The 21,663-nt window shown below is 33.0% G+C and overlaps 3 protein-coding genes, 1 long non-coding RNA gene and 1 pseudogene across 4 annotated transcripts; 3 read left to right on the forward strand and 2 right to left on the reverse strand.

Annotated features, from left to right (window-relative positions):
• Positions 1–3,158: 3,158 nt before the first annotated feature.
• On the forward strand, positions 3,159–8,225 carry LOC11411098 (ERBB-3 BINDING PROTEIN 1). The gene is made up of 10 exons (XM_003623257.3): positions 3,159–3,319; positions 3,418–3,538; positions 3,947–4,031; positions 4,377–4,526; positions 4,617–4,770; positions 6,794–7,009; positions 7,092–7,228; positions 7,320–7,411; positions 7,500–7,679; positions 7,885–8,225. Exons 2-10 carry the CDS (start codon positions 3,448–3,450, stop codon positions 7,962–7,964), a joined length of 1,185 nt encoding a protein of 394 aa, XP_003623305.1. The 5' UTR covers positions 3,159–3,319; positions 3,418–3,447; the 3' UTR covers positions 7,965–8,225.
• A 2,052-nt stretch (positions 8,226–10,277) lies between these two features.
• Positions 10,278–15,545, reverse strand: LOC11409559 (chlorophyll synthase, chloroplastic). The gene is made up of 5 exons (XM_039827969.1): positions 15,429–15,545; positions 13,602–13,804; positions 10,641–10,728; positions 10,455–10,541; positions 10,278–10,373 (listed from the first exon to the last, which is right to left on the reverse strand). The coding sequence occupies exons 1-5, from the start codon at positions 15,543–15,545 to the stop codon at positions 10,293–10,295; spliced, it is 576 nt and encodes a 191-aa protein (XP_039683903.1). The 3' UTR covers positions 10,278–10,292.
• Positions 11,917–13,071, forward strand: LOC120576872 (uncharacterized). The gene is made up of 2 exons (XR_005642953.1): positions 11,917–12,139; positions 12,411–13,071. It is a non-coding gene; the product is annotated as an uncharacterized lncRNA (long non-coding RNA).
• LOC11406501 (ribosome biogenesis protein BRX1 homolog 2) lies at positions 15,323–18,921 on the reverse strand. The gene is made up of 8 exons (XM_003623261.4): positions 18,642–18,921; positions 18,404–18,545; positions 17,796–17,874; positions 17,507–17,631; positions 16,940–17,041; positions 16,001–16,069; positions 15,818–15,916; positions 15,323–15,714 (listed from the first exon to the last, which is right to left on the reverse strand). Exons 1-8 carry the CDS (start codon positions 18,839–18,841, stop codon positions 15,583–15,585), a joined length of 948 nt encoding a protein of 315 aa, XP_003623309.1. The 5' UTR covers positions 18,842–18,921; the 3' UTR covers positions 15,323–15,582.
• Positions 18,922–19,046: 125 nt separating this feature from the next.
• Positions 19,047–21,176, forward strand: LOC11405964 (trafficking protein particle complex II-specific subunit 120 homolog; annotated as a pseudogene).
• The last annotated feature ends 487 nt before the right edge of the window (positions 21,177–21,663 follow it).

Consider the following 21,663-nt stretch of genomic DNA (forward strand, 5'->3'; position numbering starts at 1 on the left):
AACGAGAGATGGACGATCCCAACGACGGTGAGGAACGATGGGTTAGGTGTGACTAGCGGCTAGTGTTCATTTTTAGTAGAAACAAAATAGGGTTGGAGTGATGAGATGAGATGGTGTTGGGAGAAAGTGAATGAATTATGGAGTATTTTATGTTGACCTTTAATTTTGAGCTTAATCATAAGTGTATGTGAGGCAGGATAATATTACTAAAATGGGGAGTGAGGTTAGCATTGGTTCGATTCATTGGTTCTTTGGATTTTAAAATTAAAAGTTGAGAACCAAACCAAACTAGATCGGTTTAGGTTGGTTTAGTTCGGTTTTGAACCGAACCAATCAAGGTCGAATACTTTTTTAGTTTTGCTCGGTTTGAATTTTCGATTTTATCGATTTTGTCTGAACCACTTACACCCTTAGAAATGTTTATACATTCCTACCTTAACCTTGCCCTGAAAAATAAAACAACCAACATTCCTTTATAGGTTGGTCAAATATTTATTGGATCGAACATTTATTAAAGCCTAAAGCTAACTTTAAAATAGAGACCTTTTTAATACCAATTATACTATTATAATGGTAATTAGTACATATTTTTTCATTTGTGAGACCTTCTACTTACCGTTCTTGAAAAGAAAATTGACTCGTAATATACTTACGGTCGGGATGGATGACCGGGGCACCAATTTTTGTTTAATAAATACATGATATAGTTAAATATCTAGATGTGCACGCATTGTTTTTTTTAATATTATATATAAAATAATTAGAGGGTAACAATTTTTTATTCTCGTTTGTCTTTTTATTTTACACATTTGTGGAAAATAAGAAAAATATTAATATACAAGAATAGACAAAAATAAATAAGAGATCAAATAAATAATATTTTTTATATTCTCGGTCTAATTTCAAAGTGATAAATGATATAGTTTATAATATTTTCATAAAGTAATAGAAAGTTACTAAATCTTATGCGATTATTTATAGAAATTAATTTACTTATTTGAGAGATAGAAATATAATATACATAAATGTAATAAAAGTTAAAATTAATAATTGTTTAGTATTTGTAACATATATAATATTTATTCTCACATGACATACATGACACAAATAGACTTATTTATTACATGAAAAATGAGAAATATATCTATTATATTGGTTGGCGATTCATGCATGTAGTTGGTGTTGTTGTTTGTGATTAAAATAAAAGACTCCAAAAATCATATTTAATATATGTAAAATGAAACATATATATATATGTTTTCTTTGCAAGATATATTAGTTTTTTTTTTTTTTGGTCTTAGATGAAGTGGTAAACCACTGAAATTAAACTCACACACAACTGTGAGGTCCCGGATTCGAACCCGGGTCATGACGTCCGGCCTTGCAATTTCGGCATTTACCAGTTGAGCTAGGACTTCTAGACAGATATATTAGTTATTCGTGCATGTAGTTTATGATTGAAATAAATTACTCCAAAGTCATGTTTAATTCATGACCATGAGAGAAATCAACTGTATGTGATTTATCTAATATTCAGAATTAATTTTTTTTAATTTAAAGTTAATTTTAAATTTATTTTATTTTATTTAATTAAGAAAACATGCATTCAAAAGGTTCAGTAAGTTTCTAAAATGATTCTCTTTGAAAATTGTGTATTATTAACTCATAACATTAATTAAAAAATTGCTCAACAAAAATTAAATGTTGTAATGTTTGTTTTCTTAGTAGGATTTACGTTGTTTAATTTTTAGGTCATTCTATATCAACAAAAAGAAAAATTGTGTAGCTTATATGGACTACCACCACTTTGTCAGTTTTGAGATTATATGGACTACCACTTTGTCAATTTTGAGAAAAATAGTTGGTATGTTATTTAGTGTTGTTTGCTGTGAAGTTTCTTAGATTTATTTGTATGCTATATAGTGATGTCTATCTTTATGTGGCCATATTACATTGTGCACAATGTAGTATAAAGAATCCTCCCATATCCTTCTGAAACAGACACAATCGGCTCTGGTACATGTATGTATGCATAAGATTAAAACTAAGTCAAATTTTCTCAATAAAGACGGTGTTTGTCCAAAAGAAACACATACATCTACACTACACTATCACCATCTTTCAAAAAATAAAATAAAATTCGCAATATCACCAATTTTGATCACGAAGAGTACATAGAGCACTCTCAATAATATGTTGGAGGGGGTCAACAGAAATATGCTATTTTATGAAATTGGATGCCAATCGAGTTGAATCAACTTAAAAAATAATAGGTTAAAATATGGTTTTAATCCCTGCAAATATGCCTCGTTTTGGTTTTAGTTCTTTTAAAAAAAAAAATTGTAATTGGTTCAGTTATAATGTGTCACGTATGCAAATCATCACAAAAATGGGGTCAGAGACTATTTTCAAAAACAAAAAATTTTGCAAGGACCAAAAACAATTTTTTTTTTACAGGGACTAAAATCAAAACGAGACATATTTGCAGGGACTAAAACCATATTTTAGCCAAAATAATAAGGGGGAGAGAAATATTACGCATCATCATATAAAAATATAACCAACACAAATTCATAGTTAACCATAGCAAAAAAAATACATTTTTGCCTAGTCAGAGATTCCTTTTACAAATGATGTGTAAGCGACCATTGATCGAGAATAGTAGTTATTCAATTGCGTACTCCCTCCGTCCCAAATGACGACCATTGATCGAGAATAGTTATTCAATTGCGTACTCCCTCCGTCTCAAATGACGTTTTGAGCATTTCACACATATTAAGAAATGTAATTAATATTATGTGGGAAAAATATATTATGAGTTGTTTTACAAAATTGTCCTCAATAAATGATATGGAAAAGATAAACGAAGGAACTGATAGAAGAGAGAGTAATAAATAGTTAAGGATATAATATGAAAAGTAATATTAACTTTTCATTGGTATTGTAAAGCGACATACAATTTGGACAAATATTTTTTCTAAAATGACATAAAATTTGGGACGGAGGGAGTATAATTTAACACAAACTAAGAATCGTTGTTTAGTTAACATCAAAGGGTCGTGATTTGATCACAAAATTTGGTCTTGTGTCCATCTCAACAAGGTAGGGTCCATGTCGAGGGTAAAACCCTACGCCACTAATGTGAGCACAATAACGACAATGAAAAATCCTATATAAGCCAAAACTTGCCTCTTCATTGAAACCCTAATTTCACTTCACAAACCCTCATTTCTCTACACTGCCTCTCATTTCTTTGAATCTTTGCCGCAAAACCCATTTCTTCCTCATTCTTCACTCCCTTCATCTTCATTTCTCAACTGTAAGTGATGCTCCAATTCTTCATTGTTTTGATACCCAATTGGGGAAAAAAATTGATTTTTACGATTTTTGTTTGAAAATTTCAATTGGGTTTTTCAGGAACATCAAGGATTGAACAAGTGAGGCACCATGTCGGATGATGAAAGGGAGGAGAAGGAGTTGGATCTCACTTCACCTGATGTTGTAACCAAATACAAAACTGCAGCTGAGATCGTTAACAGTATGTATTGTTTCTCATTATCTTTTTTATTTTCATATTCTATATGGGTTTTTGTTAATTCATAAATTGGATGCTTAAATTTATTGAATTTAGCTTAGGATTATGTTTTTTTGTTAATTTTCATTTCTCGGATCGTTTAAGGTTTCATTGTTAATTTGTTAAAAAAAAAAGGTTTCATTGTTAATTTTACTTATTTTTGGAATATATCATTGTCTTTTTTATTTGCAAATTCGAAATGGGTTTTTGTAAATTCATAGATCAGATGCATAAATTGAATATATTCTTTTTTTTTTTTTGTTTTTTAATTTCTCGATTAGTTTAAGGTTTCATTGTTTGTTGTGTTTTTGTGCATTTTAATGTAGATGATTTTACTTTTTACTTATTTTTTTGGATTTGTTTGTTATGCAGAGGCTCTGAAGTTAGTTATTTCGGAATGTAAACCAAAGGCCAAGGTTGTCGACATTTGCGAGAAAGGAGATTCATTTATTAGAGAGTAAGTTTATATTGCTATATAACTAGTATCCTCTCACGTGCGGCATACATTATTTAATGTATATTGTCGATTAGCTATTTAATGTATATTGTCGATTAGCTTTTTTCATGTAATTTCAATATTTAGATTCTGTGAAGGTTATTTAATGTATATTGTCAACTAGTTACTTTCTTGTAATTTCAATATTAAGATTCTGTGCGATGCATACCATGATAATAACCGTTGATTGTATAAAGAAATATTGTATTTGGTGTTTTTGTGTGATTGTTGTAATTGCTATGTTAGTTTTGTTAATATTATTTAAATGGTTTTTAGCTTATGATGTTTTCTTTTATTGGTGTGAAGGCAAACTAGTAACGTGTACAAGAATGTGAAGAAGAAGATAGAGAGAGGTGTTGCTTTCCCGACCTGTATTTCTGTTAACAACACAATCTGCCATTTCTCTCCTCTAGCCAGTGATGAGACAGTGTTGGATGAAGGCGATATAGTCAAAATGTAAGATTTTAGAGCTAGTTTTGTGATTACCCTGTGGTTTCGGCTATCATTTGAAAGTTGATAATGATGCATTTCTTTCAATGGTTGCAGTGATTTGGCTTGTCATATAGATGGGTTCATTGCTGCTGTAGCTCACACTCATGTTCTTCAGGAAGGTCCGGTTACTGGACGGGCAGCAGATGTCATTGCGGCTGCAAACACTGCTGCTGAGGTTGCCTTAAGGCTTGTAAGGCCAGGAAAGAAGGTAATCAATTGTAAGATTTTTCCCTCATTTCTATGTATTATATTGAAGTAATTTTGATTTTATTGCATTCATCCTGCTCCACATGTAGATAGGTTATAAGTCAGTGTCAATATGGCACTTTAAAATTGAAAGATAAGTAGATTACTTTGTTTGTTGCATCTGAAGGGATACCTTTGCCTTGTGAATTTTGATCTCTAAATGATGAAAACTAATCATGAGCTAGGATTAAATCCAATGAGGCTTTATTGTCATAGTTACACTGATAGAGGTCATTTATAGATTTTCTTTCTCTCAGCTGACATATCTAGCTCATTGTTCTGTTTGTTTTGTTCATTTCAGAATACTTGGTTGTCATTCAAATCCTTTTGTACATTTTATTCAACCGATATGTCACCTCTTTTTTGATTGAAATTGTAGAAAGCGATATGTCATTTCTTTTGTGATTGTCTTTGTAGAAAAAATCTCAGTCTGAGCTGTTTCATTTTCCCCAGTTTTTTCAGTCTCTCTCAAAACTGTCTTATTTTGGTTTTTACTTTATAACATATTTGTGGATTTGATTAAATGAGATGATCTCTACATGATGAATACGTCATAGGCTAGGATAAGCTCCAATGAAGCCTGTTTTTGTCATAGTTACACTGATGGAGAGTCATTCCTTCTTTGTTTCATAAATACCCATATCCCTTTGGGTGCGTCTTTATTGACCTTGTCATACTTCAAGCAATTTTTTCTCCCTTCATTTTTCAATATTAATTATGATAATATAATGAAGCTTTATCTTTTGTCTATTTGGACTCCTGAATGCTGATACTTACATATGATAAAACTGTAATATTGGCGACTTTGCCGAGGTGATCAAAATCATATTGATTTCCTCTTTTTCCCTGTTGCCAAAACTTGAATGGCTGGGACTAGTTTTATGTTCTGATTTGTATAGTCAGTACAATTTTCTAGTATAGCCAACATTTTTTTTTTTTTAACTTTACAACTTTCATAGATTTTCCTTCAAAACAAAAAACTGTCGTAAATTTGATTTGATGAACTGGTCTCTAATCTCTATATGATGAATACATCATAGGCTATGGATAAACTCCAATGAAGCCTGTTTATGTCATAGTTACACTGATGGAGAATTATTCATCCTTTGTATCATAAATACTCACTTTCCTTTGTTTGTGTTTTTTATTGACCTTGTCATACTTCAAGCAATTTTTTTCTTCATTTTTTGAAATTAAATATTTTAATTTAAATGAGCTTCATCTTTTGTATATTTTGTCTCCTGATACTTATATATGATAAAACTGTAATATTGGCAACTTTGCCGAGGTGATCAAAATCATATTGGTTTCCTCTTTTTCCCTGTTGCCAAAACTTGAATGGTTGGAACTAGTTTCATGCTATTTTGATTTATATTGTCGGTACAGCTTTCTAGTGCAGCCAACATATCTTGGTTTTCTTACTTTTTAACTTTTGTAAATTTGATTTGATGAACTGATTTCTATATGATGAATACATCGTAGGCTATGGATAAACTCCAATGAAGCCTGTTTATGTCATAGTTACACTGATAGAGAATCATTCATCCTTTGTTTCATAAATACCCACTTCCCTTTGGTTGAGTTTTCTATTGACCTTGTCATGCTTCAAGTTATTTTTTTTTCTCTTAATTTTTTTTAGATTAAATATGATGACATAATGAAGCTTATCTTTTGTATATTTTGACTTTTGATACTCTTACATATCATAAAACATTAATATTGGCAACTTTGCCGAGGTGATCATAACCATATTGGTTTCCTCTTTTTCCCTGTTGCCGAAACTTGAATGGCTGGAACTGGTTTCATGTTCTGATTTATATAGTCAGTACAATTTTCTAGTATAGCCAACATGGTACAATATTTAAACAATTACATATCAATTGCATGTAGCGAAGTGTGAGAATTTGTTTTTTCGACATTCATACATGCAAATTTCCTGAGTTGTAGTAGGGTGTATTAATATTTTCAAATACTTTTCTTGACAGAACAAGGATGTATCTGATGCAATTCAAAAGGTTGCTGCTGCCTATGATTGTAAAATTGTGGAGGGTGTTCTAAGCCACCAATTGAAGCAGTTTGTGATTGACGGTAACAAGGTTGTACTTAGTATCTCTAATCCGGATACAAGGGTTGATGATGCAGAGTTTGAGGAAAATGAAGTTTATGCAATTGATATAGTGACAAGTACCGGAGAAGGCAAGGTAGGATTAATTTCATTAATATTTTTTCAGCATGATGTAGCACCATATGAATTATTGAACTAATATTTTCAATCCCTTGCAGCCTAAGTTATTGGATGAGAAGCAGACAACTATTTATAAGAGGGCTGTTGACAAGAGTTATCACTTGAAGATGAAAGCATCTCGGTTCATTTTCAGTGAAATAAGCCAAAAATTTCCAATCATGCCATTTTCTGCTAGGTAACTCTACTTAGTTCAATTCTAATGATGTCATCAAGTTTAAGTTCCGATTTTGATTATATGTCCACTTACAATTACACTCTTATTGTAGGGCTTTGGAGGAGAAAAGAGCTCGCCTTGGTTTAGTGGAATGTATGAATCATGAGCTATTGCAGCCATATCCTGTTCTGCATGAAAAGCCTGGTAATTTTTCTATAGGCATAACAACAGTTCCACAATTGGGTTGTGTTCCTACGAGCCTAAACTTATTGCTATACTGTTTCCTTATCAGGTGATTTTGTTGCACACATCAAATTCACGGTCTTGTTAATGCCAAATGGATCGGACCGCGTCACATCTCATCCACTCCAAGAATTGCAGCCCACAAAAACGATAGATGATCCAGAGATCAAGGCATGGCTAGCCTTGGGCACAAAGACAAAGAAGAAAGGTGGCGGAAAGAAGAAAAAAGGTAGGCTTGGAATAGATTATGTTGCTTTTGTTTTATCATGTTGCTTTAGCATCAATGCCTATTTTTGTTCCATCATGTCGCTTTTGTATTTATTCTTTTTTTGTTCTATCATATGCTTTCTGAAATGCATGGAATTTGCATATGATGTAATACTATAGGTATCACATTTCGTGCTTAACAAAAGATGCTTTGTGTTTTTGTTCAGGTAAGAAAGAGGACAAGGCTGATGAGACAGCAGAAGCTGAGCCAGTGGACTCAACAAATGAGGCCACATCTCAGGAATGAATTGACACCCCCTCACCCTCAATCCCAAAAAAGAAATGTTTTTCATTTCATTTTTCTGACACCCCTTTCAGTTTTGGTACATTGTTCACTAAATTATACCTTTTTCGATATGAATTTTGGTATAGTGTTTAGACATCGATTCTAATAGCAGTTTTCAGTCTCAAATATCAACTAAAAAACAGAGAAATTGTTATGCTTGGAAATTTGATCTGTCTTCGTATTTCAAATCTAAATAATACACCATACAATAGTTGAACTTAATTAATACATGAGTGCATCAATGATGTCTGAATGCAATTGATATAATGAAGTAAGGTCTATTTCCGTTTATTTATTGGAATGAAAATACGAAATTAAAGAGGGAAAAAACTTAACATGGTTAAAAGCTTGTTTTTATGAAGGGTGCGTTTGTTGTATAATTTTTAGAAAAAAATCTACTTTTTTACAAAATAAAAAAAAAAACTATTGTCATTTAAGTTTTTCTTTAGTTTTTTTTTTTTTAAATATGATTTTATTAAAATAATATACGACTTCTTGAAAATGTTAGGACAACATTTTTTCTTAAATCTATTGCCCATGTTTTTCTTTAAGTGATCTTTATTGGGAGTAAACAAATAGAAATCTTTAAAAAAAAATCTCGAGGCTTTTTAACACAATCTTTTTTTTTAAGTTGAATCAAACGGACGCAAAATGTCTAATTTTGAAGTGATCACAAAATGGTTGATGTAATATTCTTTCCAGGCAATACTAATGTTTAAAATATCTGATTGAACTGTTAGGTTCTATTTGTGAAATGGTAAATTAGTCTCTTCTTTTGGGTATATTGTATGTGTTATGTTTAATCGTGTGAATTGCATTGTTGCCATTTTTCATAAAAGAAATTGTGTGAATTCTTTTTGTTGTGACTAAAATAAGCTAATGAAACATATTTGGTTTTGTTATTTTGCCAAATAAAATTGGTTTAGTTTGGATTCCTTCAAAAAAAAAAAAAATTGGTTTAGTTTGGATGTTGGCAATGAGATAACTACTTGCCTTCCTCACAACTGTCTAGAGTGTAGAAAGTTATGTTTCACATAAATCTTTGATTTTAAAGTATAAAAAGAATTGATTTTGACATATTTGGTGATGTCAATTATATTTTGATCTTGCCTATATATAAAATTAATCCGACTTAAATTAAAGTTTGTAGTTTTTGATCAAAATTTGATTTGACACTCAATTTTATTTTATTTATGCTAACAACATTCAAATTTATTGTTCAACTTAATTTTATGAAATATATCTAAATAAATCACTTAGGCCAGCTCAGAGATCAAACCATTAACTGAAGTACAGTAAACTCATAAATGTTCATTCATGGAAGACCATGGAAATGCAATTAACACAAGAGATCATTGAATATTCTTCATTCTGACGACTTGTTCAATTGAGAATATACAATGCCAATGGTTCCCCTTTTATATCAGAGGGTAAGAAGGGGAAGATAACAAAACAACTAAAACTGAAATAAAATACAAGCTTAACAGAAACCTAACAAAAGCAACTGTTTCCTAACAGATTATGAGATAGCTAAGACTAAGTCAAATGGGTCAAGCAGTATAAATACCATGTTGAGTTTGGAAAGCAGATAGTTAAAAATACCACGGTGCAGAAGTTTTGTGAATAAAATATGCAAGTTAGTCCTTTCAAGAGATTGGCATGGGTTGTAACATTCCGGATTGCACCTTATCCCAAACGACATGGATATCCATTTTTACATGTTTTTTGCGTTCGCAAAAGATAAAGCAACCATTAAGCCAAATGTTTAACATTTCTATTTTCAGTTAAATCAATGTCAACAAGAACAAGATCATCAACACAAGTTAAGATTGCAATAAAACCAGCGAAAGAACTTTTAGTAAAATGTGAATAATCAGATAGATTTGGAATGAATATAATTCAAACTTAAGAGTGCTGAAGTTAGAGATTTGGATGATAAAAGTCAAAACTTATTTTGTGTCTAGAGACGAAGAGAGTAAGAGGCAAAGAAATAAAAGTCAAAGTTGTATTTTTAGCTTAAGCTGCCAAACGGCGTAACTTGCTCCAAGGGCAAAGTTTCCAATCCATCCATTTTGTTTTAACTAGAAAATATGTACAACTTAGTCAAATGACCATCAAAGGCAAAAGATAAAGAGAAAAAAATGAAGAAATTTTTAAAAGAACTACCTTTAACGGAGGTGCAGAATATATATACGACAGCAGGGATCCACCCAATGCCTGTAAAGGAGAAAATTTGAGCAACCAAGCTTCTGAAAATTTGCATTCAGAAGAGATGGAACCTGTAATTGTTTAGCGAGTACCCACCCATATATCCAATATACCGGCCGTGGTAAGACCTCCTAGTAGCGGCACCCATATTTGAGTTATTACCTGCAGGTTTTTTAGGGAAAAGATGACCAAATAAACAAGTAACAAAAGGAAAAGACATAAAGTCTCAGATTTACAAGATACCTCATTCTCAGATATTGCACCAGAAGGAATTGGTCTATAAGGTTCGTTTATTGAATCAATTTCTCGGTCATACCAATCATTCAGGGTCTAAAAGAAATCAGCAGCACAACAATTCAATGTTTTGTCAGTTTTATACTCCCATTCAATACGAGTCGGTAAAACTTTGTATCAGAAAAAAAAAATTACCTGTGTATATCCTGTCAGGAATGGGCCAGACATCATCATGCACAAAATTGATTTAGCAACATCCTCAACGTTCCAATGGAAATTTCCTTATCAAAGGGCATAGTTTATTCAGAAAACATTGAGAAGTTGTAACAAATCACATTCACATATGAATCTAAACCATGAAGATGAAGCATTGATTATTAAACTTTGAAATTAATGTTCTTAAACAATTGTCATAGCAAATCACAAGTCTAATGCTGTGTTTGTTGTAGCGGCAGGATCAATAAAAAGAGAGATTACGATGTTCAAAATTACTGAAGTATGGAGGATTGTGGGACTAGCCCGGTTACTATCATTGGAGTTGGATTCATCAATAGAGCTAGGTAAGTTTCAGTTTGTTGAATTAGGTATACAATCCACATCATAAGCATCAAAGCCTACCGTAGATTTTTTATTGGACGCTATATTTTCCACATTCTAGAAGTCCAATCCTGGGCATGAGCGGGTGCATTGAGCTAACTCTACACCAAAAGCTAGTTCTTATACCAACTTAAGTATGGGCTTTAGACCTACATTAACATCATCTTATGCCATGGATTGGATATCAATAGCGAGAAACCCTTTTATGTTCACATCCGGTGGACCCACTGTCCATCAGTGCAAACTCTTTTCTGGATTTTCCCTCACAGTCGAGTCAACCTGTCAGAGTAAGGTTCATTTACTTTATTGACTTGTTTGGTTCCTTGCAATGATGAGTCTATTCATGTTTTCTAATTTTGGCTTCGTTTATGCTGGGAGCTATCGGATTGAGACTCAAAAATATAATCCCTTGCTTTGTGGATGGATTTAAATTGGCGTATTAGATGCTTCTATATAGTCAAGTGCTATAACATAGGGCTATAACACAGATTAATGTTTGTGTACTACTAAGCCTTATCACATCCAATTGTTGCCTTTTGAGTTTTATAAAAACATTGAACCATTGTCATTTTGTGACGTAGGACTCGTTCAGATAGCTCAATTACATATTCCAAGATGGTATCCGATATGCTCTAAAGTCCCGATACTCTAAAAATCACGAAGAATAGTATCTGATACCGATACGTCCTGATACGTGTATCAGAGAAGTATCGGGTAATTAACTTTTTTTTTTTTTTTAAATATTTAAATTACTGATACGTATCGGATACGGCTAACTTATACACCCGATACGGCTAAACTAACCGATACTTCATTCGATACGTGGACAATATTTTTTATTATTATTTTAGCTTTTAGTTAACCCACTTCATTTTATAAGAAGAATAATAATAAAATAAGCAATAAGAAATAAATATAATATAAATACATAAATAAGTAGTGGAGTGCAGCGGGCTCTCTCTCTCATTCTAAAAAACATGGAATTGGAATGGAACCCATTTTGAGTTTCTCACCGTTAGCGATTCTCATCCAGTCCTTCTAACCTGTCGATTGCTTTATCTTAACATCAACAACAAAACCTCCATCAACATCTTCAGGTTCTCTACGCTGATTCAATTCTCTCTACTGCTCTATTATGTATTTACTTCCATTCTCTCTAATGTTTTGTTCTTCTCCCTTGAATATATTCTTTTCTCTTTAGTCTTCTCTTTTGGTTCACAAAAAATGTTTACTTTCTTCTTAGTAAGATTGTTTGTATTAATGATTGTTTTTAGCATATGTAAACAATAAACCCTAGATTTATTTTTTCTTTGTATTTATAATACCAACATCTTGTTAATGTTTTATTATTGTTTCTTTTGTTAATAGTTATGCCTCCAATTGAAGAAAGTGTTCTAGTTCGTTTGCTTCAAAAGAATCCCAAGATGATAGTAAACCACTATGGAGATTTGTCACTATCACTGTGGTGCAGAATAATGATTCTGCAGGTGGGAACAAGCTTTGGAGGTGCAACTTTTGTCAAAAAGAGGTGAGGAGTTCATACTCTAGAGCGAGATTTCACTTATTGAAAATTGATGGTGAAGGAGTTCAGGTATGTTCTTCATCATGTTCTGAGAGAAATTGGAGTACTTACTCTTTTATTCATTCTTTGAAAAGAAATAAAATGGATCCAAAAAGGGCTGAAGATTTGGTTTATGCGCATGACCCACTTGATGGTGTTGGAATTGAATTAGCTGAGTTATCTTTAGATGAACCAGAGTTGGAGGCTTTAATGTTCTTTGATGATGGAAACAGAGGAGAGGAGACCGATACAATCAGTGTTTCCTCTTAAGTAGTGAATGTTGGACTATGATGTTCTTTATGAATAGCTAAACTATGTCCTTTTTGGGTAGTGCTGATGATGATTTTTTTGGATAGTACTAATGATGTCATTTTATAACGGTACTTAACTTAAGATATGTAAATGTCACTTGTTTGCTCATTTTGAGTAATTTGAATGGTAATTTATCATCAATTTTAGTAATGTTTATATATTGTACATTTATATATTTAATTTTAAATTTAATATTTTAAACGTATTTCAGCCGTATCGTATCGGGAATTTTGAAAAAATTTCCGTATCGTATCGTATCGGTATCGTGTCGGGTATCGGGGCTTCATAGCATATATGTGATATAGAAATTGTATTCAGCTTACTTTGATAAGCTTTGTAGGATAACTTATGAAAACAACTTATAGCTTATATGAAAATAGTTTTAAATAATCATCTTTTGGTATAGAAATAACTTATACATAAACACTTATCCTAAAAGTGCTTAATTAAGTTGTTTGGGTCAAAGTCTAATTGTGATCATTTCAAACATCCATCCGCAACGAAAATTAAATTCAGCTTACTTTAATAAGCTTTGTAGGATAACTTATGAAAACAACTTATAGCTTATATGAAAATAGTTTTAAATAATCATCTTTTGGTATAGAAATAACTTATACATAAACACTTATCCTAAAAGTGCTTAATTAAGTTGTTTGGGTCAAAGTCTTATTGTGATCATTTCAAACATCCATCCGCAACGAAAATTGAAGTCAAACTTCAAATCCAAATCAGAGAATGGAAACAAAAAGCAATAAAGCTGAAGTTCACTCACTGATTCTTGGGCAGCTCCTTTAATACCAAGAAGCTGATTGAAGCTTGATCCATTTTTCGCAGGCGCCTTATCCGGTGCCTCAGATTTAACTGCTAAAACAACCAAAAAACAAAACTTCTAACTGTAAAACACAACATAATGAAAAATGAACAAAATAAAACCACAAAACCCAACAAAAAAAAAAACCTATACATGACAATTAATATATCAGCATTTAGCGGTAAAAAATGTCACGTAAACTCAATTTACACACAAAAAATACATAAATACATGTTGTCCAATAAGTAAACTCAGTTTACATAAATTACGTCAATTAAGTTTGCAAGCGCTGAAATGATTTGAGATGTACCCGAGAAACAAGTGCAAGATTTTGATTAGATTGAAAATTTTATTTCATTTTAAAAGTATTTTATTGAGGTCTGAATAGTAATTGTCTTTGTTCAAATCATTTTAAAGTAAAAACAAGGTAGATATTTTTTCGTTTGGATGAGAAAAAAATATTAAAACATGTTTTTTTTTTGTTTTAGAAAATTAAACAATTAAAAGAGTACATCGAATAACATTGGAATTGTAAAATAAAAAATTACTCATGGATTTCAATAGATTCATAACAGTAATTTTAAATTTTTTAAGTATTTTGCGGGTTTTTAAAATTTAAAGGAACGCATATGGTTGGACATTTGATTAAAGAGTAAAATAAAATTGATTCCTCATAAATTTGTACAATAAATATAAAATAATTTATCTCTCGTATTAGACGTTTGATTTCTCACAAAATTCATTTAAAGACATTTCTTTCAATTGTTGTAGTTGTCACATGCAAAATCAAAATAAACTTAAGAAAGAAAATTCAAAAGTATATCCACATCATTGTTGAAGAATGAAGACGTAAGATTCTGATTTTGTCAAATACATCATTCTATAATCATTTTAGTTTGTAAATATTCGCGTCTGTTGTCCGCTAACATTTTAAAGAGTTGAAGCTAGTATTGATGTGAGATTTGTAGTTATCAAATTCACAATAATTGGCGCCCACTGCAGGGTAAAGGGAGAAATTTGTCAGGTGAGCACTCGCCAAAGGTTACATCTTGGAGGTGGAGACAAACATGGATCAATGAAAATGTATGGAGGCAGTTAAGGGTGAGGCGGTGATGTCGGTCAACCTAGCACAATCAAAGAAGGTTGAGTACTTAAGTGGAAGGTAGGATGTCATGATGGTGATGTCATGGCGGTAATGTTTGTTTCCAAAGGTTATGTTCTATCTGGAGAGGCGGAGGTAACAGTGTTCATGTTCAACTTTAGACGTGGATTTGCGACGTGAAAGGCATAGTGGAAGTACTCATTTGGAAGTTAAGGTAGAAAAATCTCAGCTTGAGGTGGAATTGATAACACTAGAATGGCACAACTATGAAAACTTTTGTGTTTTGCTCTAATTGTGAGCCATGAAATTCTTCAAGAGGACATAATTCTTCAAGGTGACAAAAAATGGTGTAAGTTGGATCAATCTAATCGGTGGTCTAAACTAAATACACCCTCTCTAAAAACTGTTAATTTTTACGAGAAATCAATGATTGAATAACTCGTCTTTGTCATGCATATTCTTTAAACTTGAAATGTAGGATTTCAAAACAAAAATTGGTTGCATATTGTTTAAATTTAAAATGTAGGATTTCAAAACAAAAATTAGAGATGATCCGTAAAACTCAAGTATTTTCATTCTCAAATACAAAAGTAGAAGTACATCCCATATCTCCAATAGAACATATAAAGCAATTCGCAACATCAAAAAGCCGCTATAGAGAACGGACTGCCAGCCAAAAATCACCATTTCATGTTGGATATAAGGTGAAATGTCCATTCTTGCTTTTAGTGAAAAGAGGCAGGTGAATTTAAGATTAGTCTTTCCACATATCTGCAAACTCATCAGGCTCAAGAGGATTGGCCATCTCATGCATTTTCCTCCTTGTCTTTGCTTTGACCTTCTTTGCAAACGTTCCAGCCTTTTTCTTCTTCTGCAAAGCTCGGATCTACAACAACATAAAAAGGTTAAAAATATAACCAATATGTAGTTATTTTCAGTAGAAAATTACAGAAATTATAAGTGTACATTGAGAATATTTTGGTTGTTACCTGGTTTGGCGACACGTAGAGTGGATTCTCATATAAAGTCGGGCCTCCAAAACTGCCACCGAATATTTTAATCGGATTCAAGCAAAACCGTGGACCAACCTAAACAAGTAGTTTGCACACATCAGTTAAATGAATCTTAGGAATTGACAGATCAAATATAAATCGATAAGCCAATTTGCAGACCTCAATCAATGTCATTTTATCAAGGCTTCCACGGGGTAATTTGTCTGACTCATTGTGAGGAACAGAGATCTGCATGAGAATAAAAATGTGTTTTATTATGTAACATAGTTCAGTAAGCATCAATGACAACATAAAGTAGAAAATGAGAATAGCATTGCAAAGCCACATCTGCAAAAAATGCAAGTGTGCCAGCATAAAATAATACCTTTATCTTGTTTAAATTATTAAGACCTCCATACATTATAAAATAAGCAAAATTAAGTTCACCGGATTAGTATAAAAGTCATCAATGCATGAATAAGTAACACTGTAGATCCGTCAATCACATGTGGTAGCGTCATGGTGTTTAAGACATGCATACCTATGTGAAGAATCCATTTTCTTTTCTCCTAGACTAGAAGTGTAGACAATGTAATTACATGATAATAGCATCCAGTGGTTTACAAAAAATCAGTTGAAAGCTTTCCATGTAACCATAGTAAAACAATCATTTACTTCTTCGTTGATATAGTATATAAGGTTTTGGTTTGATCTTACATCAAATCTAGACACATGTCATAATATCATATTTCTATTGGTCTTCAAAGTAATTGTGTTTAAGTATATTTTTATTTTCATATACTAAAGCCTGTTTGTAAAGGAACCTAAGGCTAATGCTTTAATTTGAAATGTTCACAAACCCAGTTTATCCATCAGCAATGTTAGCAAAGAAAGAGGACATTTAGATTTGTCATCTCAATTTCACTCTAAGTCAAAAACTATGGCTAACCAAAACAATTGGCATAATTATAACCAAGATGCCAGCGCTTATTTGTTTTTAGTAGAGTGATGTTGAAAACAACAAACCAACAGATTTTAAAGTTTAAACTCGAAAATAATGCAAATTTGAAAACAATGTTATGCCAATTATTTAGATCTTTTGCAAATGCAAACACAAACCTGGTAATTTCGGAACCATATATGGTCATCGACAATCGAGAAAACAAAAACGTGGTCATGGAAAGGCTTAGCCTTTCTGTGGTCCTTCGGTGTTTCAAATATCTGGATGAAGAAAAGAAAAACTACGTCAGCAATAATCAAAATTGTGTATACTTTGATTATTCTAATAACCAAGAAAAAAATGCACGCGCGTGCACACACAATCCACACCCCTTTTCAAATACATAACTCAAGTACAAGAACCAAAACTACAGAAAATTGTGAACAGGAATAAATGCTTAGCCCGCATTCTACACAATTAAAATTTTAAACTATGACAAGAGCCAAACATAACATTTATAGACTTCTCAAGTCAACGGTGACAGATTAAGAAACTTTTAAGCATATAGATATATGACAATAGATCACAGATACGTCAGAAAAATGCACATACAACAACTTTCAATCATACTAGGAACTCATACAACGCAACACCCCCAAATCACCACTAAACTAAGATGGTATTATCGAAATGACCTTAACTTTTGAATCCAAAACAGTGCATAGAAGAGTAATCAAACCAAATACCTGTAACAGCATCTCCTTCAACAATTTCCAGTATGCATCTTTTTCAAAATTTGATGAAAATGTCAAAAGAGGACGAGAGCCTTTTAGGTGATTCCCAGTAAGCTTCAATTCCTCCATTGTGTGCACTGGAAAGCAGTGACGGTAAAAGAGAAACTAGTAAAATGGCCTCGGAGAGAAAGAGAGACGGTCATAATTCAAAAAGAAGAATGAAGAACTGGATTACTGATCCTAGAATACAGGAAATTGGTTTATGTAGTAACCTTAAGATAACAAACAGATAGAATATTACCGGCACTAACTAAAAATTTAACAGACGGGCCGTTGGGGCATTTTGCCATCCAGAGATAAAGATCTTTTGCCTTCCTGCACTGAAATTCACATACAAAGAAGGTAGATATAAGATAGTTATCCAAATGTCACAAATAGACTAGACTTGCTCGAGATTAATAACTGGAACTCAAACTTGAGATTAAATGGAAAATGTTGTCTCAGTCGCCAGATTTAAAATAAGTAAACTGCGTAAATACATAGAAAACCAATTTGGGAGGGGAAACAAAGGAGTGAAAGTGTTCTACACTTTAAAATTTAAAATGGATAAAAAAAATCTACAAGACGCAAAAATCAGTTGTGTAATCCATCACAAAAAGGAAACAGATTATATCAATTTGAAATTAACCAACAATAACATATTGCATTAGATCTAAATATCAACATTTTTTTTTAGGGAATCTAAATATCAACATAGACATCAACATCTGTAACAAAATGGAATAATTCTTCACACCATAAACAAACAGGCAATTTTCTAACCCAACAACAACACAGCATAGCTCATAAACATAATGCATAGATGTCACTGAAAAACCTTATGTCATAAAAAATATTTAAAAAGAATACCTCAAAAAATAAACACGACGAACAGTTTTTGAGCTCAACAAGCTCATTCAAGGTGGCGCCCTTAGTTTCTTTCGATTCAACCTTGTTATCCTTTTTGCAATGAGGCAGAAGCGATACCAAGTTCAACATCAAATGTCGGTACCTATAATAAGTTTATGATGAATCCTTACAGCATAATAACTTAACTAAGTTGTTTGCCAAACATAACCAAAATATATTTGGGTTTAGAGATTTGTACCTGTAAACAATACGCCTAGAGCAAGTAACCAAAACTTTCTCTTTGTTCCTGAATACAGGTGAAGCAGCATTATCCTTAGCCTCAATTTCATTCTTATCCTTCCATCCCAAAAGGGTCCTCACTGGTCTCTCTGGAGCAACATCCTCCTTTTTGGGCACCGCCTCAGCTTCAGCCTTTTCACTTCGCTTTCTCTTCCCCATGTTGTTGACTTGTACGATGGATGAATGAATGGAATTGGAGAAGAGAGAAGAGCGGCCGTTTCTCTTTCTGTACGACGGAATTGGAGTAGAAAATTAGGGTTTCCAAACGGTTCTTAAGTGAGGGGCAGTTTCGTATTTTCTCTCCGACCCAGGAAAGCGGGCGATTTGACCCGCAATTGATCCGCTCCGTCGTCCACGATACCCGCTATCCACATGAACACGCTCTTAGTGTTATTTATTTCTTTTTCATTTTTCTGGTTTCAGATTGATTGATTCAGTCTTGGAGGATGAAGTTAGATATCGTTATAATAGTGTCATCTTGCATTACAAGATAATACTCAGCTGTAAGAAGTTATCCTTTGAGGTTTGAGCCTTCCTTCATTAACCGATTTCTATATTATACATTGAAATAGCTCGTTTGTATGGTAGTCTTGGATACCAGAGGAAATATTTGCAGCAAGAAAATAGGCTGGCTGCAATTAGTGCAATGCAAGTTTTGGCAATGACCACAAAAAAAGCTTATCATGTTTCCAAAGTAGATCGTCGAATAAAGAGGTTGACAATCTGCTTCTTGGGGCCGCACAAGGGCTTGTCCTTTCTCACCCTTTCCGGTGTTGTGGATCTCCAAAGTTGAAGAATGTATCTGTTCCAAGTATTTCTCCTTATGTAGCTCCCATCTTATGGCACACTGGCATTCTCTATATTAGTAATAACATGCATTTATTGATTTGTCATTTGGTGGTTTCATGTGCTGCTGTTCTGAAGACTGTTACTAACTTGTGCTTGTCCTTGTCTTTTTATATCTGGTACTAAGGCTCTTTCCATGTTTATTTCAGGTCCACTGAAAACATCTGAAGATCCAAACGCTGTATCCCCCGGTAGACGCCTTGTTGTTCCCCTGCAGATTTGTGTTTTGCAGGGTTTGTCTTTTGTGAAGGCTCAGCTGCTTTCAATGGAATTTCCTGCTCATGTTAGTGAAAATCTTCCTAAGTTGGATGATGTGAATAATAGTTCCAATGGAGGACATGTTAACTCAGAGTCAAAAATGGACAGATTGGTGAAAATAGATCCTTTCAAAGGAAGCTGGGGACTGCGTTTTCTTGAACTTGAGCTGTCTAATCCAACTGATGTTGTATTTGAAATCAATGTCTCTGTCAAACTGGAGAACAACAGTAACGAGGACAATCATTTAGCTGATCAGATGCTACAGAATACGGCTATCCTAAAACAAGAATTGATAGAGATTGCTCAGCAAGGGTTCTTGTGCATCTTGAGCATTTTAAATTACCCGTTCTTGATGATTCCTTTTTATCGAAGGATACTCATACAGATGGGATTGGTGGAGGAAGAAATTCATCATTCTCTGAAAAGAGCAGCAAAGCCGAACTCAATGCTTGCATCAAGAACCTTGTATCTAGGATTAAGGTTCAATGGCACTAGGGACGCAATAGCTCTGGAGAGTTAAATATCAAGGATGCTATCCAGGCTGCTCTACTGACATCAGTCATGGATGTGTTGCTGCCAGATCCACTGACATTTGGCTTCAAGCTTGTTAGAGATGAATCTGATTCAGATAATCTTGATCCTGTTAAAGAATCTGATTTACCTGAATCCCCTGCTTCCAAAAGTTCCGTGCTTGCACATGAAATGACATCAATGGTAGTTGTGGTCCGTAATAACACAAAGGATACGATCAAAATTAATCTTAACATTACATGCAGAGATGTAGCTGGGGAAAACTGTGTAGATGGTACCAAATCAACTGTTCTGTGGACCGGTAATATTCAATTTTTGTTTGTTCTCTGTAATTGGTATGCATTCATATGGGTTTCTAACATTGTACTGTCTTGCCAAAATCAATTCTTTTTTCAGGTGTCCTGAGTGAAATTACCGTTGAAATCCCCCCACTTCATCAAATCAAACATTCTTTTTGCCTGCATTTCCTTGTCCCAGGAGAGTATACGCTACTCGCCGCAGCAGTGATCGATGATGCAAATGACATCCTTCGGGCTCGTGCTAGGGCAACTTCATCTGCTGAGCCAATTTTTTGCCGTGGACCACCATATCACCTTCGTGTTCTTGGGAATACATGAACAAATTTTCTCCTTAAATGTTATGATATCATTGTATGCTAAAATGTGTAGATTTCATTGGATTATTTAGAGTGATGCGGTTAAGTTACACGCGGTAATGCTCCTTGAGCTCTTGTGGTTGAAACTTGGAAGTTTACTTTCCAATTTAAGAATTCAACAGAAGAAATAACTTGGGGGGTTTTGCTGTAAATCATGTGGGATTGTACTATGATGAGACAGTGATTTTGAAATTTGTTTATTTTGGGACCGTACTAATGTTTGTTCCTGATACAGTTTTTTTTTTTTTTTATATTAAATATCATAATGTTATTTATAATCCACCTCAAGAAAGCACAAGATGCACCAAATTTCAGTTTATATTGTAAGTGAGATAATCCTGCTTTCATTGTCTCAAAGGTATCAAATTAAACTATTTAAAGCAAGATTTTAAATCACGAGGAGTTAAAGCTCTCCTTTTAAACATGAATACTTCACCTTTAACAAGTTTGAACTGAATTACCTAAAAGATTTTATGCTAGCATCTGCTATAAAACAACGACGCTGAACACAGTTATGATGTTAATGTTGTGACAAAACAACAATTTAAGGGTCTTGATACCAAAAATTGAGATTAAGATGTCATGTACTTTAATACTCCCTCCGTTTCAAAATACATGTCCAAGTCAACCATTTCACATATGCCAATGTACAATTTTGACCGTTAATATCTTTAATTATCTAAAGTAAAAG

Source organism: Medicago truncatula, chromosome 7, assembly GCF_003473485.1.
Source record: "Medicago truncatula cultivar Jemalong A17 chromosome 7, MtrunA17r5.0-ANR, whole genome shotgun sequence".
NCBI lineage: Eukaryota > Viridiplantae > Streptophyta > Magnoliopsida > Fabales > Fabaceae > Medicago > Medicago truncatula.

What these genes read in the sequence shown, in the direction of transcription:
- LOC11411098 (XM_003623257.3), top strand. Translation starts at nt 3,448, where the DNA reads ATGTCGGATGATGAAAGGGAGGAGAAGGAGTTGGATCTCACTTCACCT. An exon ending in GAAGGCGATATAGTCAAAAT is followed by an intron (nt 4,527 to 4,616) that starts GTAAGATTTTAG and finishes CAATGGTTGCAG; the next exon opens with TGATTTGGCTTGTCATATAG. An exon ending in TTGTAAGGCCAGGAAAGAAG is followed by an intron (nt 4,771 to 6,793) that starts GTAATCAATTGT and finishes TTTTCTTGACAG; the next exon opens with AACAAGGATGTATCTGATGC.
- LOC11409559 (XM_039827969.1), bottom strand. Translation starts at nt 15,545, where the DNA reads ATGGACATTTCACCTTATATCCAACATGAAATGGTGATTTTTGGCTGG. An exon ending in TTCTATTGGAGATATGGGAT is followed by an intron (nt 13,805 to 15,428) that starts GTACTTCTACTT and finishes TTTTACAGTTAG; the next exon opens with AAGTTTTGTTTTTTGGTTGT. An exon ending in TCCTGACAGGATATACACAG is followed by an intron (nt 10,542 to 10,640) that starts GTAATTTTTTTT and finishes GATTTCTTTTAG; the next exon opens with ACCCTGAATGATTGGTATGA.
- LOC11406501 (XM_003623261.4), bottom strand. Translation starts at nt 18,841, where the DNA reads ATGGGGAAGAGAAAGCGAAGTGAAAAGGCTGAAGCTGAGGCGGTGCCC. An exon ending in CGTCGTGTTTATTTTTTGAG is followed by an intron (nt 17,875 to 18,403) that starts GTATTCTTTTTA and finishes TGTGAATTTCAG; the next exon opens with TGCAGGAAGGCAAAAGATCT. An exon ending in TGAAGGAGATGCTGTTACAG is followed by an intron (nt 17,042 to 17,506) that starts GTATTTGGTTTG and finishes TTCTTCATCCAG; the next exon opens with ATATTTGAAACACCGAAGGA.